We start from the raw sequence: 20,137 nt of genomic DNA, 5'->3' as shown, positions 1-20,137 counted from the left end.
AAAAATATCGAATTATGTAATTCGCATCACTTAGCACGTTTAGCGAATTTGTTCTCTCTTGAAAAGATTAAGTTGTTTAGCAATGAAATTTGTTTTTTTTTTGTTAGAAGAGAGGCAGAGAAAGAGGAGAGTAGATGCACGGTAATTATTAATTATGTTTGTTGGCATAAAGTGGTAAAATTTTTAGGGATTTTCCCATTTTCTCAGACCATATCATTCAACGACAAAATTCCATTTATTCTTTTCGCATTTTTATTGCGAGTGGTTATTTCCGCGAATTTCGTGAAGATATTGGGACTTGGTCCTGTTATTTTACTAAAATGTCTTATATCATTCTCATTAATTAACGTGATTAATTCTTGGATTTTTAAAGAAAAAGAGTGATTTTTTTTGCGCTGGTATCAGTCGTGGAAATCATTTGATAAAATTTATGATGATCTTTAAATTTTTTCCTGCAATTTTCTTAATGAAGAAATTACATCTATCCTTTTGGAAAAACTGATAATTGCCCATGTTCTTCGACAAAAAAAGTCTTGTTATGGCATTCTCATCACTTAGCGTGATGCCACCTAGTTCAGCGCGTCTGGTTGCATTTAAAAGCTCGTTTTTCACATTAGCAAAAGGGCTGGGTACCCCTGGGGGCGGTTATCGCGTGACTTCACCGGCATTTGCACTCAGAGGTATCCCCAATATATTGCATTAGGAATCCACGATCCCGAGATCAGAAAATTTTAGTCGGGCATATCGTTAAATTCTCTCACAAGGACTAGTGGCTACTCGTGACTCACGAGGTATTCCCTTGATCTTGGGTTAGATGAGAGTTACAAACGACCTTTTAGACTATCTCAGCGGTATCTCAATTTCATCCCGACCTTGAAAGACTGAATAATTTCGAGAAGACAATTTTTCTTCAGCAATTGTAAACCATGAATAAAAAAAAATATTTCAAATTTTGTGAGATTTTCATTTGGAAGTGTATTAATTGCAAAAATTGCAAAAATTTAAAGGAGGAAAAAAATCAATTTTCTGCAATTTCGGAATGTGAACAAGGAGAATCCCCCCCCCCCCCCGAAATCGCATATGACCCGATAGAAAATTCTTCTCCCTAAATTTCTGTTTTTACAATATTAATCGACTTTCATCAAAATCGAAGGCAGAGACCTATTTAGTGCTCCTTATTAATCGACTTTCATCAAAATCGAAGGCAGAGACCTATTTAGCGCTCCTTATCAGTGTATCAAAAAAATATAAAGTCCTATTTAGTGATGTGTTGACTGTCACCTCGCGTTTCCTGATAATTTTTTTTTTCGCCAGAAATTCGATAACAAAATTTATTTGTTAATTAGTTATTCATTCGGGTCTGCAATACACTCCGAGAGATCTCGCAAATTAATTTTGCCACTCGTCAACTGACGACCCTACACCAGATCTGAAATTTTCTACTCCATAAAAAAATCATAAAATAGAACAATAGAAAAAATATGAATTGATGCAGTTGTGCACAGCAAACAATTCGCGCGTTTGTGTTCCCTTCCATGCAGGACGCGAAAAATCGAGCGAATGAAGCGACATAAAAAAAGTAAAAATACAGAGGGGCGAGAGGGGCTGGTTGGTTATATATACCCATCACCGAGAGTCCTCGTAAACTCGTGCTTTTTCCGCTCGTTCACTCTCCGACTCTCTTTCTCGTGTGACAGGGCATTGGACAACATGTGTTTTCCCATAGTTTCATCCTCAACGCCATTTGTCAGTCCCGAGAGCATCCACTGCATCTGAAATTTCAATGAACATAAGAGACGAAGGGACAAATTGAAAAATTTATAAAAATTAGGACACCTCGCGGTGATAAATTATTACCTCCCAAAGTTCTTCTAGACTTTTTCAGATCAATCGTCGAAAGTTCTTGGGAAGATCTCCTTATTGACCGAAAAAAAATCATTGAAAGATTCCCAGAAGACAATATTTTTTTTTGAAGATCAATCTTCTCTCAATTTAAGTCTAAATTTGCCTTCAGAAAATGTTATTAAAAAATTCTCTACCGAAAATATATCTAAACAAAAATTGTCTTCTGGAGATATTTTAGAGAATTTTTTGGAGCAAAGAGATCTTTCGATCTTTCGATCTTTCATGTGATGGTGAAATTTTTCTACGCGAGATCATGACAAAGAACAAGTGCATTTTCCACAAATGGAAGACGTGACAATTAACTCTCCCTTTATCTGAAGTAACCAGTCACTGTGGGAGTGGCTTTGACGCAATGATGAAGAGAGCAGAGTCTTGTAAATTTTTTTTTCATTGAGATTTACTGGTTTACAACGTGTGTACCACCTGCGGTAGATAAAAGCTTCATTGTCACGAAGACTTTCTTGCGTCTGTTGAGTTGCTCGAGACAGGACAATACCTCGGTAATACTGGGTACAGCCCCTCCGGCCACTGGGGGAGGTACTTTACGCCGGAGCAAGTGAATATTTAACAGGATATTTAATCTTCTGAAAGGGTGGTCAGGTGGATAGTATTGGGGACGGAAAATACAATTCGTCAGTGTAAGGGCAGGTCTACTCTCTGAATATTTAGGGAAGATTGAAAACTGGTTACATGAAATTGGTGATTACATCATGATAAAACGTAAAACCTCAGGTAAATTTACCAGAAAAATGAAAAAAAAATCGTAAACTTGGGTCAAAGGGTCTAGAACGTCCTTAAGGTTGTTGTGGTGAGACAGCCTCTGTTAACAGTTTATGGGGTGTAAACTGGCCTCGATTAAAGCACATTTTTGAGTTCGTTTACACAGAAAAATGCAACAGGTTTATGAGTTTACAAAGGATTGTTTCTTTTTCTTCCGGTAAAATTTCCTGAAAAACAATTCCAGCACAATATATCCTGTTGTTTCAATCCGTTGGGAGGGAAAATCTTGGAATTATATATTTCCCCTCAATAATTACTTTACGACCACTCACGAAAACCTCGTAACTCCGAATTCTTCGAACCCCACGTCAACTGGAAAATTGAAGAAAAACAAATCCGAAAAAATACCAAAGCTGTTGGGGTTCTAAAGTACCATCGAATGTCTCAACAAACCCCCCGACACTACTGTATATTCAGAAATTTGTGACGGGATGGTAAACCTCTCGTATAAACAACCATCGAGTTGAAGGCTCTCAAGATTTTGACATGCGGAAGTGAATTAGGAAGGAAGTGCAAATCAAAATTTCTTGGAAATAATTCTCGAAAATACTTTTCAAGATCTTAAGGAAGGGGAATTCTACTGGAGAATTCTTCTGCCGAATCCTAGGGATTTTCAAGCCCTTCACAATTAAATTTTAACTAGATAATAAAAACGGTCTGAATAGAATGAAAATTTGTCTGAATTTTGAAAAAATACATAAACATTTGAGTTCATGGTTGACATTCAGATGGAGTAATACTCAATAAAAATTGTGTATTGTGTTTGTAGTGCATTTTCTCCAGTGTTCAGTAATTTGTACTGAGACTGGAATTTAGCGCGTCTATTGGCAGTCGTCAGGTGTCTGTCCATTATTAGTTATAAATAATTTCCTGAAAATTTATATCATTGAATTTTCAATGAGCTTTTTTCCAAATCAATTAACCTTGACTTAACTTGAGTCTAAATGTTTTTCGACAACTAATTAGTTGTCTCTCATAGAAAAGCAAAATCTAACATCAATTCGTCAATTAATTGACCAATTTAGAAAAATATAAATTCTTAAATTATCGTCACCTTTCGGATAAGAACGATTTCATATTCTGCACTTGGTTTTCAAGTTTCGATTTCTATGGGAGTTTTAATACATATTTTTGAATTTAAAGCAATACATGTTTCTCAAAAAAGCTCACGTCTCCTCACTGCCACTAAATCCAGATAATTTCAGTGCTCCGAGCTCATTTTGTCTTCTATAAGTTAATGTGAACTCCACTTTTTCCACATGACATGTCAAATGGCCGTCAAATCCAATGCATACTACCATTATGGGAGCAGAATAAAGAAAAATAGGTTGTGAAAACAAAAAAGTTGAAAAATTGAGATTTTCCCGGGACAGGAAGATAAATTGTGGTCGGAAGTGTTGGTGGTGATTTTCGTCGGAAAAATACGGCCAGAGGCTCTTCTGCGGTGGCCAGTATATTCGGCTTTTCGTTTAGACAAAAGCATTTCCGCGTGACACATGAGGCGGTGACACCCTCGGGATCCTTCGGGTTTTCTCCTTGAGAGCCCAAGGAGAACCCTCTACTATACATGTGTTTTCCGTGTTTTCTTTTCTTCATGTTTCCGAGGCTCGGGTGGTCATGGGAATTGAATCGTAACGGGTTCCATTAGAATCATGACTGGATGAAAAGGGATGGATATGTCAGAAAAATGTATCCTGGGAGGTGATTCTGGAAAACAAATTTTTTCATGGATCATTTATTCTTAAAAAAAGTTAACAGATGCCGGAAATTATTTCCTTGAAATTAGATAAGAGAGAATCACCGAATTGCATTTTTGGAATTTTTACTTTCCACGTAGTCATTTTGAACAGAATAAAATTGAAGTAAAATGGCCCCTTCGATAATATGGACCGAAAGAAAATTCAATCCTCGTTTTGTGAAGTTTAAATTGAAAAATAAAAATGTTTTTCAAAAAATATTTGCATATCAGTCATACGTCACATATTCAGATTACTCTGTCATACCGTATGGAGATATATTCTCTTCCTTTCGATGATGATCATCCAGTCCCGGGGCATTAACCGCGCCCACATCAGACGTCTGGAACCCGGGGAATCGTCACCTCGATATAAACCAGCGGGAGGAAACATTTCCTGAGGAATTTATAAATATTATGGCACTGTGTAAATCTTCCATAACAATGACGTAATATATCTCACCATTTCTCCAGGAAGTCTCCCACTTTTTCCCAGTGAAATCTATGATCAGCTCGTGTGATTATATTTTTGGACTGAGAAGCTGGAGACGTCAAACATTGTGGAGGAAGCCTTTCCATTGGATAAATACACATTAGAGGTCACGAAGAAGAAATGAAAGATTCGGAGGAATTTTAATCTCAATATTTAAAGCACAGAAGAGGAGAGTTAAACAGAGGGAAATTCCTGAGAGGAATTACTTTTATATGAGCGTCTTTGATGCCTGATGAGTCACTTGGTCTTCATTTCCCCAGTTGAATGAAAATCTCTCGAAAAATATCGTCCAATCAAGAGATTTTTAAACGTTTATTTCCTGAAATACCTGGGACCTTTTATAAATTACAGCTGTTGAAGATAATTATTCGAAAAATTCGGTTGATGTTACTGAATTAATTCAGTCGAATCTCTTCTTCTAATTCATTAGCGAAGTGGTCAGACGAGATAAATCACTTGTGATTGTTGACTAGTTTTTGATAAAAATCTCAGAATCTAAAAGAGACAACATATTTTTTATTGTAACCTTTTTTGTGGTGCCAATTGATTGCAACAAAGATCATTCCAACAATTTGGTAATTTCAGAACCAAGTGACAAAAATTTGCAAACAAAACTTAATTTTTACATACATTACAAAAACTTTACGAAGATTATTATTAGATTTCAATAATTGGAAGCCAGGTTAATGAAGAAAAATAAACGATATAAGTAAGAGTTTTATTTCGGATGATTATATGTTCACACTTCGAGAGCAGTCGACGAAGTGACAAACGAACTTAAAAATCTTAAAAACTAAAGCATCGTCATCATGGTTTCTTTCTTTCAATGAACAACGATTTCTTTATATTATTTTATAAACATACAATGGAGTTTTCGGCCTAAGACCACGCCTGCGGTATCTCCAGGAAACAATGACCTCATAGTACTGATATAGACTTATATAGGGTTCCAATACAATCATATTGTTTTTGCTCTTTTCAATAATTATTGAATTTTCGTACAACAAACCATAATTGTTCTCTAATATCAAAGAAAAATTCAAGTTCATACTGTAATTTGTTCCTGAGTATCACCTATTGCCTCCAAAATTACCAAATTTTTCCTATTAATTTATCAATTTCTGGTAATTTTTATACATTTTCTATCTTCAAAGAAAAATTTTGATTGAAAAATTGGATAACCTCGGACCTTATAACCAAAGACATTACAAAACCATCTACCATTGATTACTTTTCCGAAAACTGAGATCTGAAAAAAATGTCAACTCCTCAACTTTTCAAAGACGCCGCACATTTAGACGTCTCCCCCAAAATTTTCAGTTTTTTTCTCTCAATTTCAGTCCGTTTGGACGAAGTACCTTAACACTATGGTAGTAGGTTAGTCGGTTAAAAATTCTGACGACCTGTTGCATCGACTTTTCCCCCACATTGGGGTACACTCGACATCGATCTTACTCCTCAATTCTTTTCATCTCCCCCTATTCCACATCCCGTCGAACTCGGCATTTATTCTCGTCTCTCCTGTTCTCTCCTCCGTGAATCGTATTTACTGTCGCAGTAGAATTGAACAGAGGTTGTTTGTAGTCACCTACACAACAGCATATTTACCATCACTTGTTCTCTATTTCTCATCCCCTTCGCACCACATTTTACGTCTTTTTCCCGGGCATTTAGCATCACCGTAGTTCTCCCTTCGTTGACCATTTTTCTCTCTTACACACTTGCGTTATGTACTTTTACCAGTTTGTTCGCATGCTATCCTGATGCCAGGAAGGTCTCAAACGTTGCACTCTGTTGCTCCACAGTTTTCTTTGCGTCTTCATCGCACCGCAGCACCACTCAATGCTTTTTTCTCACGACTATCGTGTGCTTTGTCACTCGTTCATAGGGAGCCACGTAGAAAATTGTATATTTCATGACTAGGGCCCTAGGGATTTTTAATCGCGTGGCATTGGCGTCCAGGGCGAAGGGGAGGATCGACATGCCACCGATTTGAAAATCCCTAGTCATGAAAGACATTTTTCCGAAGTGATTTTCACTTCATTGAGTTCGAGGACGAGTTGGCACTGATATCTCTGGACGAGGGGACATGAAGATCAATACGGAAAAATTTGGTCGGTCGAAGGTCTTGTCTAGCGGTGGCCCCTTCCGGTCGGACGACAATGCGACGCGATTAAAAATCCCTAGGGCGCTAGTCATGAAAGACATTTTTCCGTAGGGGATTTTACTTTATCGGGTTCGAGGAGCGGCCGCTGCCAATCTACGATTGAGGAAAAGTGAAGATCTATAGGACAAATCCGAAGATCAATACGGAAAAATCTGTAGACGATCTTGTCTAGTTTTTGACGCGGATTACAATACCACACAATTAAAATCCCTAGGGAATTAGTCATAAACAATATTTTTCTGTTGTTAACTTCAAGTCCGAGGAAGGGCGGTTATCAATCCTCGAACGAGGAAAAGTGAAGACGAATACGGAAAAATTCTGGTCGTCGAAGATCTTCGGGAAATTTTTGGATGAAACATCGAAACACTTATGGACAATCTCCCTAGTGACCCCGAACAATCTTCGCACGATTTGCGGAAGACAATTTTTGTTTGGAAATGTGTTCGGAAAACAGCCTTTTACGAGTAGTTTCCAAAGTCAAATTTAGATGATCTTCAGAAGAAAATATTTTCACTGCCTTCCCCACTCGCACGTTTCAAAGAATTACGAGTGACTTTATTTATTCATTTCTCCGTTTTGCTTGTTATGGGGATTCCCTTCCCGGGATTTCCCGAGCTCCCCCGGAACCTCTGCGCATTACTGATCTCTTGATGCTGGCGAGTATTTCGCGGAAGAGTATAAATGAGTGTTTAGAGGCTAGGATTTGGAGAATCACTTGTTTCATTCGTGGGAAATTTATTTCAGGGATCAACTGATGGATTACAAGAACATATGATTACGACTCGTAAAATATTCGTGAGGATTACGAGAAAACATAACCGAAAGGGTTAAGGCTGAATCTACTATAAACCAGAGTGAAATTTCTCTGACAGAATAAAACTTCATTACCACATATTAATTTTTATCAAGTGTCGAAGTCGATTGTCATTGAATTTTCAACTTCATGTATCGATATTGGCCGTTGAATACATAAATAACTATAAACTGCGATGGATTAAACTTCACTTTGTTCTTCTCCATGAAATTATACTTCATCTCCATCGATATCAGCAACTGAATATTGACTGTCATGAAGATTATTGAGAATGCTTGATATGTGTGTACAAAAATGAATCATCTGTCTATAGCTGTTGTCAGTCCATCTCAGTATGTTATAGTTTTTATAGTTTTTCTCCAAACAGTACCGAAATGTTTAGAATCATTTTAATAAATAGAACCAGAGAACAAACAGAAAGGAATTAATGAACAAAGGCCTTCTGTCAAATGGGTCTAGAGTGTCAAATCTTTGGTCACTAAGAGTCAGTTGATCTGGAGACATCATACAAGAAAAATATACCTTCTGCGTGCGATAATAAATAATTAAAGTTAAAAGTTAAATCGTTTTTATATTATTCACACAATCTCGATCCAGAATCCAATAAAGATCGTCATGGACACCCGGGTAGAGAGATAATTTATCGAATATCTTCCAGAATTTGTCGGATTAGTCATCGAATGATCTTTGGAAGATCTTCAAAAATTTCAAAAGATCTTCGAAGACAATTTTTCTTTGGAAACACATTTTTGAGAATATTTGGGAAAGTTAATTTGAGAAGATCTTCAGAAAAAAAATTGTGAACATCTTGTAAAGAATATTTTTAATCACAAGAGAGATCTTCTGAAGATTTTTTATAGATCTTAGACTGATATAAATTTTTCCACCCAGGATTTCCAAGAGACCAGATAAAGTCTTCATTTTAACTCGATCTTTCTTCTAGAGATAAATTATATTACTTTTATTCTACTCAATTCCTCGGGAGTTATCTTTTTTATTGTGCGGGCTGATATCACAATCCGTTCGTTGAAAATAAAGCAAACTCATTACTCATCGTATTTTACCGTTCACTTCGATTCCAGAAAATAATGGTATTGAATAAGTTTTTGTTCTCCCGCAATGTAGTTCATCAGATTCTAAAGGGACCAGCGACGATTATTCCGCTGAGGCTGGTGAGCAATTCTCACATGCCACATAAAATTTTTATCACGATAAAAGTAATTCACGTGTGAAAACATTAACGTTCAATCTAGTGAGTGCATCAGCATCGTCTTTCAATACTGGAAAGATCGATGGACGGCGGGTTGACTTTTTTTGAAATTTTATTCACGAGAATAGACGATTTCGAAATGGCCATCGGTTGATCTGAACTTGTGGCAGATGCTGCGTTGTCATTAAACAAATCACAAAACAATTCAATCTATTTTAATATTTTTTCCTTTTTTCCCTGGGCTTTCACATTTTAAATTGCTATTTCTTGCAATTTTAGTCTTAACGTCATTTGAATTCTTAATATTGTGAATTTATATTCAATTTTAATTGAAAACGTTCACTAAATTTCTCATTTATATTGAAAATTCCCAAACATTCGATTCAAAATGAAATGATCATTGATTTTTTAATGACGAAAGTGGCCTTTCATATTATTTGAGAGAATCGAATATCACATTTGATTTAATATAATTGAGTTTATTGATTTAATTTAATTGATTTAATTGATTTTAATTTGATTTGATTTAATTTTCAATAAATTGAAGATTCAGATAATTTATATACTTCCTGAATTTACCAAATATTCTGGATTTTTCAGTTTCACATAAAATTAAAAATTGAGCGTCCCTTAAAATATTAAACGAATCACCTGATTTGTTAATAAAAAATGCTCTAAAATTTTCAAGCATAATTTCTAATGAGTGGCGTCATTTTCATGTCCTCAAAAATTTGGTATTTTCAGCTGCAGTTTCATAAACCGAAGTATGTACAACAGTTTTTCTTTTGAGTTAGAGGCGGTAATTACTCAAAAGTTGGATTTCGCGTTGATGTTTCGCAGCTTTGGAACGTCAAACCCATGATATTAATCGGTAATTAACTTTTTTGGGATAGTTTGTGAATAGTTCAGGATGATTAATTCAAGATTTTGCGGAATGACGAAGCAGGAGCATTGAAAATTCAATGTTTACCACCGATTATTTATAACAACAGTAATTATGACGCTTAACAGAAGTGATTTTTAATTCTAAAAATTTTACTCTATGATATCTAATTTGTAATATAATCTCCTTAATTTGCAATAATCTCCTTAATTCTAATTTCAAAAAATCGCATCCTACACAGGTTTGATAGAGCAATCTTTATGTTCATGCAAAATGAGCTGAAGAATTATTTAAAAAAAATTAACAATATATTCAGATCCCTTCAAATAATCTTTTGGGTTTTTCCAAGGAAAATTTATTTCTAAATTTTGAAAATTAATTAACCGGCGAGAGCTTTCTGTTACTCCTGGCTGATCATTGACATTCCTCACTCCTTCCATCCTCTCTCGTAATGACACTTGATCTCGAAAGTCCTGCGGAGTCCTCTGGCCCTGGAAGTACAACAACCCCCATTGGGCGTTAGTTCAATCATTTGTTAGTGGATGTAGCCGACCGCCGTCTTGCCGCCACAGAATATAAACACAGGATACACAGACACAAGTTGAATAATTCAATGATCTTACATTGAAATGTTTGAAATCAAAGAGGGCTTGATTTCTCGGTGACATTTCATTCTGGGAAATCCGACAAAGCTTTTAGATGACGTCGTAAATTGTTTTAGCACATCGATAAAACCGTAGAAATTCCTTGACATTTTGTTGAAAGCCATGTGCCGACTGCAGGGCTGACAATCGTAAACAACAAATTATCAAAAACAAATAGCAAAATTCAGTTCATGATTTCTCAGTCGTTTAGTCAATTGCTCGCGTCATTTCTTCAGTTAAATTTCAGGATTTTTCCTTTAGGATGAAATACCCCATTAGAGTAATTTCTGTCTGCCGAAGTTCTATCAGAAATATTGAGATGGATCATCCAGAGATCTTCAGAGGATCTTCCTGGTGACCTCAAAATATTTTTTGGAAAATCTGCGAAAGACAAATTTTGTTTGAAAGACTTTTGTCAGAATATTTTCGAAAATTCGCGCATCTTCAGAAATAAATATTACGATCCGATCATCAGGAAGATCTCCCAAGATCTTTCGATGATGTTTCTGAAGAATTTGGAAGCTTTTTGGTCAAAAATAATTTTTCTAAGTCGGAGCCAATCGCTCGAGGACCTCCAGTCTTCTTCATACCTTAATTTGTTCAATTTTTTTTAATTATTAATTTACGAAGGCGTTAGAATTTTAGAAATTCCTTCAGTTGTGAAAAAAAAGACTTAATGACCTTGAAAGAAAGATCTCTCACTTCGTTCCTCAATGTCACGGTGCCCCTTCGCATGGCAAAATTCGGAAATATTTTTAATGGGTCACAGGAGCCAATTTCGTAACATTCATTAATTATTTTTGGACGATTTTTATGTTGGATTAAAATTTGTGTTTTTCCCATGAATAATTATAACATGACTTCCAGAGAAGCAATTATTCTGGGTCATTCACTCCATCGGAAGACTCTCACTCTCATTAAAATAGAACCTCGTGTTTATTCGTCGGCGCGTTCAAATGATTGGTGAGTCGATTGAATTCGTAATATAAAACCGACGTATCACTCGATTTCATCTGACGTATAATGCTCTTTAGAGTGTGTGATCAACTCATGGAGAATACACAGCTCGTGCGGTGTCGTGGACCTCAAGTATATTTATAAAGTCGTGGATTTATGATTATCATCGTTTGGGGAATGTTACGACATATCAGGCGCATTCCAGTGGGATCTTAATTATAATCAGTGTATTCATTTTTATCGTCAAGAGGGAAAGTTTTACATTTTCTTTCATTACAATAAAATAAGAGGAGAGAATTGCTCTTACATTGCACATAGAACAGTTATGTTTAATGATAAATTATCAATTATGACTCGATTATTTTGCACGTAATTTCCTTCAATGATATAATCCATCGTTTATTCTATTCTATTAAATTGAATTAATTTACTTATCGCCAATTTTGCAAAATTTTCTGTTTGGTGCGATGCAATCATTCTGTTATTGAAATTATGTATTGAAAAATGATTGATTTTTCTGCAAAAAAATTCAGGCTAAATACAATTTTTACCGATAAAAAACAGAAATATAAAGTTTTCATAATCAAAAAATTAATTTTTCAAAAATGACGAACTGCTAAAAAGGACAGGGAGAGGGGTGAGGGGGTAAATGACATTTTTGTGAAATTTCAGTGATTACGAAGCTTTCACTTTAAATCAATAAATATTGATAATTGTCTATTTTTAATGGCAAAACTATAAAAATATAAAGTACTGATTGAAATTATGCTTTATCTCCATCGATATCAGCAACTGAATATTGATTATCAAGAAGATAGTCAGGGACACCGGGGTAGAAAGATAATCTATCGAATATCATTCAGAATTCGTCAGACGAATCATCGAAGGATCTTTGGAAGATCTTCAAAAATTTCAAAAGATTTTCGAAGACAATTTTTGTTTGGAAACAGATTTTTAAGAATATTTGGGAAATTTAAATTGACATCATCTTCAGAAAAAAAATTGCAAAATATAAAGTTTTAATAATCGAAAAATTAATTCTTCCAAAATGACAAAGAGAGGGGCGAGGGGGTAAATCGCATTTTTGTAAAATTTCAGCGAATGCAACGTTTTAGTTTTAAATCGATAAATATTGATAATTGTCTATTTTTAATGTCAAAACTATAAAAATAGAAAGTACTGATTGATGACTTTAACGAAAAAATAACGCTGGGAAAAAGAAATATCTGTCCTTGTATTGGGTATTGGAATTCCATCGCATCACTGCGAATCGTTAATTCCTGATGGACGATTGGGTTGGTAACTGCCAAAACTAAAATCGCATGGACGCTCAACCCCCTCGTTAATCTGACTGTGGCGATCGTCGCTCTCGGAAAATCGAGAGCCGGGAGGGTTGTGCGTAATCTGTAATAGAATCGCTCACACATTCCTAAAACCCATCGACATACCCCCTGTACCATCATCAATGCGTGTCAATGGCATTTCACCGATAACGAGTCATTCTTTGTGACGATGAAGTACCAATGGAGATTCAATTCAAGTTACAAGGGCTATTTGGAGTTTAAATAAATGTTGTGATCGCTCACACCTGTAACGGAAAAACTGTCAATTTGATAATCTGAAGATTGTGGGGTTGTCACCCCGTAGCGGATTAGCTCCCTCCACAGGGAATATTTATTCTTTATTTATTTTTTGCTTTCTGATGGAGCCATTCCAATATTTCGATTTTTTTTATTCGCTCATTTTACTTGTAAATAATGTAGAATTATCCGAAAGGTAAAAATGCAAAACAAAGGGATAAAACGTGTCAATATTAAACAGTTCGATCGGTACAGGACGAAGTCAATTGATTCAATAAATTATGTAATCAGTTCCAATAAATTTCAGGACATTCAGATAGTTCTCGTTACTCTTTATTTTTTTTTCTCGTGTACCATAAAAAAATAAAAAAAAGTAGTGGAGCAATAATTATGTGATCAATATGATCACATAATCCTTCGCTGAGGTCAACCAGAGAATCACCAGAATTTTCCCTCCTATTTTTATTTATTAATCGAACAAGTACAGTAAATAAAATTGATAATTGAAAAGCGACAATTTAGGCGGATTATCACCATGAAATAATGATAATTTAAGAGTGATATTACCAATGAGTACCTTCAAAATTAACCAGCAATTCTGATTTATGAATATGCCCACTTCTGTTCTGAATTCCCGTTCAATTCGAAATAAAAAATGGGGGTTGTACGCTATCACTTTAACGGCAACCCACACATATCATCAATAATAAAGGCCATTCAGCGAATATAACGTTCCCCGAAAAGGGCCCATAGTTATCAATTATACGTTCCGGCAGTTTTCTAGTATTCGTAAGTTCTGTGTATAGATCCGGCACTTGTATGCAGTAAGGATTAACATCAGCGTGAGTTAATGCGTCTGCTAAAACCAACTGTACATCATCCCCCATCCCTCGCCGTGTTGCCCACCTCATTCGTGTACGTAAAAATTTACTTCTCAGTACCTGACTTGGTGTGCAGCCACCGTTATCCCGGACGCCATGTTAATGTTCAATTTAGCCGGTTATTTTTTTAAAGAGTTAGTGAATAATTGTAATGATAATTCGTGATGGTCGTGTACGTCTTTAGACACCACTGGAAGTGTTACGCGACGGAAAAATAATATCGGGGATTATGTCAGGATTCACCGGAAATGTCTCCCTCGGGAGTCACGAGATCCTTGAAAATTCACGGATAGAAAATCATTTGGAGATTAATCCTCGGAAAATGTCACGGACGGTGCTCCACAGGGAGAAAAGTCTGTGAAAAATTACTATGTCGGGCCCTTGAATCGAAGTACAATATACTAGAATATTAGAATGTATTTTACTTGCACATAAAAATTTTTATCAATATTGTAAATTTTGTAATTAATGAGATGGGCTTCGTGAAATTTACGGAACAGCACTATAAAATTTTAAGGTGCGTCATTTTTTGTTTGAGGGTAAATGAAAAATTGATAGAGATCTTTTAAAAATTTATTGGGCTTCTGTCATTTTTTAGTGGGTCATACAACAATTTTTCAGTAAATTTGATTATGATTGATTACCAATGAGCGTTGAATACCGCCGATTATTGACGACGTGGGACTTCGTCATGGGAAATGGTGCATCAGACTTTGAATTTTTACGAGGCCGACATAGAAATTTTACTAGGTGGCATAGTAATTTTTGTCAGGCCTATAGTTAGCACCGAGATTATGAGGAAACATAGTAATTTGTATCGGAATCACACTATAGAAATTTTCAAATTTTCTCTCCGCGCAGGATCGACATTACTCCACTACTATGAGAGACACAAAGTAGTTCTGTCTGTACTAATTAATAGTTTGAACTTATTTTGGATGGAAAGAGTCTCTTGGGATTGAGACCTCATAATTATTTCTTTGGGAAAAAATTAAATCGTAAAAATTCGAGGTCGTTAATCCGCGCATAGTGAATGTTATTAAAGTCTTCCACGAATTACTATGAATATAATAGTAATCACTCAATATTACGGAATATCTCCAGGATCATCTGCAGGAGAATTTTTCCTTCCTATATAACATAGTACTCCTTAGCATAGTGAGTAGTATCACTATATGATCGTTGCGCCATTATCTAAACTCTACTATGCTGCTGCGCAGCAATACACATTGCTGTAGGTCATAGTAAATATGACTATGCGGAGTCAGTTGAAAATCCGTCTACTATAGTTGCGATGGTATTCCCTTCTACCCCCATAGTAATTAATTATTTCAATCTCTCCAATAAATTTTACTTTCACCACACTATTACTATAGATAGTATTCCATAAATATAAATATAGTAACTGTCGTCAAATGTTTAATAGTTACCACTATATCGAGCATAGTAAAGGGCCCGACGTCCGAATAGTTGCATTCACGATATTCTCACTAAAGTGTTCCATAATAATTCTACTATTAACTATTACGAGATCGTCCGCGCGTGCTACGCACGCGCCATCTTTTCCAAATCATAAGAATTGAAAACTCTAGAAAATGAATGCTCTTATTCTATCTTCGAAGTTAAAATTAAAACTCATGGAAAAAGACAATTGGGAAAATCTTAATATATTTCGATTGCTCTAAGATTGCATATACTATACAGTGCGAGGCAGCATACGGTATACAGAATCGAGAACATTTCCGCAAATTCGAGATTTAGTTATAATAGCGACAGCAATCAGTCAAGTCAGGAAGAGGGCGTTCTTAGTCTCATAATAATCTAATCTAATAATTAAAGATTTTCTAATTATTTGTGAACATCAAATTATGCGATTGAGATTATTTATTCCCTTCACATAACCAAGAACATCGCTGCTTGCGAATTTTTTTTCGTGAGTAGTAGTGCAGGAGACATTGTTGCCGCACCAAGGTGTATACCTGCGACTTACAACCGTAGGGAAGGTTCAAACTGAATGTCTGCAAAAAAATCGCGTTTTAAATTTTTATTAATGAAACCATTAACTCCAAATCTATGCCACTTGCGTTCAATAAACATTTACAGGAGTGGGACGGATTTTGAAATGAAAACAAAAATAATGTTCCAACAATTATAATTGACATTACAACATATGTTAAGAAATATGAACAAACATTAACATGAATACATCCTTTGTATCACTTATCTGTGATTCCGGAGAGCTTTATCTACTTTAATCATAAAATTAATTAGTCTTCAGTTTTCTCTGTTATATATAAAAAATACAAATGTTTAGTAATACTTTTTCTTCAAAAACAGGGCCATATATTGAAATAAATTCTGAATAAATACTAATGTTCATGAATAGATTATTATAATTCCATCTGTTTTGGTTGTTAAAGCTAAATGAGTATTAACCTTACTGCTATGAAGTTGGCAGTCTTTAAAAGTAAAAAATCAGATTCTTAAAGAGCTCAAGCTTGTCAATGTTTCATTTTTGTGTAAAAAAATAACAGTATTAAACTTGTTATAGAATTAAATTTTTGCGTAAAAAAATAACAGTGTTAAACTTGTTATAGAACTCAATTTTTGTGTGAAAAAATAACAGTCTAGAACTTGTTATAGAAAAAATTTTCAATTTTGCAATTGAACTTCCAGAGTAAATAGCACGTCATTAAAGCTATTCAGCTTTCAGTTTCTGAAACAAAAAAGATTATCTGTTCTTAATAACTGTTTAATGAATGATTCAATGCATTTTCATTTATATTTCCATAGAAAATTTTTTTTATTAATGTTCTAATGAAAATATTATACTGAATTCTGCTTGAAACTAAGCCAACATTAGATGAAAATATTGCAATATTCTCTTGCATTGAAGGGAGAATAGTGAAAAATTAAAAGTAATTAAATTTGGATAACCATAACCATTAATAAAAAAAAGTACCTTATTCGCGACGTCCATCGCCTCTCCAGATGCAGATTCAGCTGCCCCTCGTTTGAGAATGAGAGGAGGTGCTTCGACAGCATCATCCAACTCATCTTCATTGAGGGCTACATCCTCAGTCAGGACTGCAATGTCATCCATGCTGTTAATATTCAGAACAAAACCATCCCCACGACAATCAACTCGACCTTTAATGGTCATTTTGATTCCCTCGATCAAATCTTCTCTCGGGATGTATGTTACCACGTGAATGGTCATGCGATGGACCCTTGTGCAAAACATGCCAGATCCATAACTCGAACCACTTATCGTGGTAATGCTTCTGAATGGCTCTTTGAGCCATCCAGTGATCTGGACTGGCCCGCGAGCAGCACAAACGTTCTCCATCTCAATTTTTTATATGAGATGACCTTCGACCTTCCATTGTCAGCTCCATTCGTAATGTTAAATGTGCCAAAGATGTCGAAAGTGCTCCTACGTGCAAATTGAAATTCTTTGTCGCTCACAGTGTCCGTTGATCGCCGATACTGTGGATTGGCCGCTTTAATAATCCCTCCAGTGATTTTTATTATCTAAAAAGTAAAATTTCAAATTTTTCATATATTCTCATAGATATTCATTCAGATATTCGCATAGATATTCATATAGATATTCATTTTGTTTCCAAAACAGAAAACTGACCTAGAAAACTGAACTGGGCATTTATGTTATTTATTCGTTGATATTTTTTTTCCCTCAAGGTTCCCTACAAATAAATAACGTACGTTCTTACGTTCATTTGTTTGCAACGAACCTATCGGGAAATATTCGATAATTTCGGAGCTCTTGTGGTATTATATGCGATAATTTTTTCATAATTCTGCCGGTAGGCTATATATAAAAAAAACAAACGATAACTTAACCAAATAAACCTCTCTTCATTTCATGGCACAATTCTCTTTGCCGAAATTTGGATAGGAAAAATAATCTCCTGAATACCACTCGATCTTCAACATTATCGAGTATTTCCCTCTAGGTTCCCTACCACTCTTGTGGTATTATATGTGACAATTTCACTTTTTTTCTTTTTGAATGGAAATCACCTGTACCTGATACATCTTGATCTCATCCTTGTATTTGAGAGCATCATCCCCCGAGCAAAGTATGCGAACCCTTCTGCCATCATTGTTATTTAAAATGCACTTGTAAATCCACTTAGATGGAGACTTTGGCAACTCTCTCAGGTCTTCAATGCTGTCGACGTAGCCGATGATTTTCCTAAGAAAAAAAAATGAAATTACTCTCCGAACACGTGTCAATGATAGGTTATGATGATTGAATGCATAATAAATTTTTGAAATATGTTCATTTTTTAAAAATAATAATAGGAATACTTACATGAGTGTAGCTGCAACATTGAAATGATCAATGGCTCTGTTGGTCGTATATTTAATAGGTGGAGATGTCATGATGTTTCACGATTATAAATTATCTCCTTTTTATAATAGGATAAAAACACTCAAACACGTTGCCAAATGTGATGGTTTTTACCGGTTCATTTGTTCCAGCCCAATGTGCGACTAATATAATCGACAGATGTCGCTTCGGTTTCTGTCTTACGCTTACGCATTTTCGAGATATTTCTTCGAGAAATATCGATATCGATCTGTACACGGGTCTCCTTTTTATAATAGGAACTATGATTTTACTGTAGTTACATAGTATTAATCACTATAGAGCAATGTAATTGCGACTGCTGTACATGATAAAACTATTATGGAGTAAAGAAAAATTATTTTTATCGTAATATCTGGGATTTTATAGTTGTCTTGATCATTCACTATTCTCCCTACGTAATTTTGAAAAATTCCTCTTAAAAAAACCTCAAACGTTCTGTAATGTATATTACATCTATTACGAGCAGATCGGAGATATCCGAATGTTAATGACACTCGCAATTAATCCAATTGACGTGGCGGTCCGTGTCCTCTGTCCCGTGCGGCTGCACCGATCGTGAAACACGCCTCATACTCCAACCTCTCGGTGCTTCACCAGGTGTAAGAGACATTCCGTGCATGAGTTGTGTGTATAGTCGTTGCTATACTGTCTCCATTAATTAGCGCTCTGCCAATACGTTCTTAATGAGCATCAACTCCAATGGAATATTGATCCTACTCTCATTTTTCATCGTTAAATTTATTGCTGAATATTTTACCGTCAAAGGGATGTGCCAATGGTGGTTGGTAAAATACTAATTAATATTTTTAATTGCTAGTTTTATTGCGACTGGTCTCAATTTTTCTTTTTGCCTTTTCGTCTTTGGGTTGTGGGGTATAATGAGTTTTTATTGATTCAAATAAAAATCAAATTGTCATGATCGTTTATGGGCGAGTTTTAGGTTGCGAATTTCTTGGAAAAGAGATGAGGGAAAATGGAAGAATAACGTATGTGGATGTGAATTTATTCAGGAGGCCAGGAGTTCCGGTAGCTTGTCTTCGTGGAGTATGAGATATGGGGTATTTTAATGAAGAATTTATTTGGGAAAGAATTGAATGGGGAAAATGTTATGGTTATGGAGGGGAATGACGTGAGGGTACAGGTGAAGAGGTTTCAAGTGATCGTAGATAGTAGTGCTTACTATGTGTTCTTTTTGGCTTTATTATTATCTGTAGTAATGATTATTGTGGTATATTGGAATGAAACATATTTCTGCTGAAATATTTAAATATACAATTGAGATTCGCAATTACGTCTTGAGGGATCATTAACTCGTGATACTCAATATTAAATTATTTTTAACAATCAAATAGATTCGTTAATAATAATTGATTTGTTCTATCAGGGCATGGGGTCAAATTGATTTAGAGATAACAATATGAATATTGCCAAAAATATAGTATATAATATACAATATTGTTGGAAAAAAATAATAGTTTGTCGATTATTTTTACTACACGAGAGAAACTTTCTTTAAAAATTACGCGTCTTTTAAGTATTCAGTAAAAATTATGAAATAGTTACATATCCCATGATCCACGGTCTCCTATCGCTTGAACACTTACCACCATCCCAAACTCACTTACCATCATTTTTAAAAGACCTGAATAAGAAATGTTTAGTAACTATCGACAATTTTCTCAAGAAATG

At 35.2% G+C, this 20,137-nt stretch overlaps 2 protein-coding genes and 1 long non-coding RNA gene across 9 annotated transcripts in view; 1 reads left to right on the top strand and 2 right to left on the bottom strand.

The window, feature by feature from the left end:
* LOC135167024 (papilin) overlaps positions 1 to 20,137 on the top strand; it is a 93,042-nt gene that overhangs the window by 2,463 nt on the left and 70,442 nt on the right. The gene's annotated exons all lie outside the window — the stretch shown is intronic.
* Positions 3,690 to 5,605, bottom strand: LOC135166587 (uncharacterized). Its single transcript, XR_010299713.1, has 4 exons — positions 5,120 to 5,605; positions 4,884 to 4,991; positions 4,689 to 4,817; positions 3,690 to 4,392 (listed from the first exon to the last, which is right to left on the bottom strand). It is a non-coding gene; the product is annotated as an uncharacterized LOC135166587 (long non-coding RNA).
* On the bottom strand, positions 16,187 to 18,723 carry LOC135167025 (uncharacterized). Of its 3 annotated transcripts, XM_064129869.1 has the most exons (5): positions 18,389 to 18,723; positions 18,100 to 18,268; positions 17,693 to 17,756; positions 17,012 to 17,583; positions 16,187 to 16,765 (listed from the first exon to the last, which is right to left on the bottom strand). In XM_064129869.1, exons 1-4 carry the CDS (start codon positions 18,457 to 18,459, stop codon positions 17,555 to 17,557), a joined length of 333 nt encoding a protein of 110 aa, XP_063985939.1. In that variant the 5' UTR covers positions 18,460 to 18,723; the 3' UTR covers positions 16,187 to 16,765; positions 17,012 to 17,554. The 3 variants fall into 3 exon arrangements, with proteins under 3 accessions (XP_063985939.1, XP_063985938.1, XP_063985937.1); XM_064129868.1 differs by lacking the exon at positions 17,693 to 17,756 and having other exon boundaries at positions 18,389 to 18,710; XM_064129867.1 differs by lacking the exons at positions 16,187 to 16,765; positions 17,693 to 17,756 and having other exon boundaries at positions 16,792 to 17,583; positions 18,389 to 18,706.

The sequence above is a fragment of the Diachasmimorpha longicaudata genome, chromosome 10 (genome assembly GCF_034640455.1).
Source record: "Diachasmimorpha longicaudata isolate KC_UGA_2023 chromosome 10, iyDiaLong2, whole genome shotgun sequence".
NCBI lineage: Eukaryota > Metazoa > Arthropoda > Insecta > Hymenoptera > Braconidae > Diachasmimorpha > Diachasmimorpha longicaudata.
Note: the sequence above shows the minus strand (reverse complement) of the source record. Positions and strands in the feature narration are given on the sequence as shown.

What these genes read in the sequence shown, in the direction of transcription:
- LOC135167025 (XM_064129867.1), bottom strand. Translation starts at nt 18,459, where the DNA reads ATGACATCTCCACCTATTAAATATACGACCAACAGAGCCATTGATCAT. An exon ending in AATGTTGCAGCTACACTCAT is followed by an intron (nt 18,269 to 18,388) that starts GTAAGTATTCCT and finishes TTTTTTTCTTAG; the next exon opens with GAAAATCATCGGCTACGTCG. An exon ending in ATGAGATCAAGATGTATCAG is followed by an intron (nt 17,584 to 18,099) that starts GTACAGGTGATT and finishes TTTACTTTTTAG; the next exon opens with ATAATAAAAATCACTGGAGG.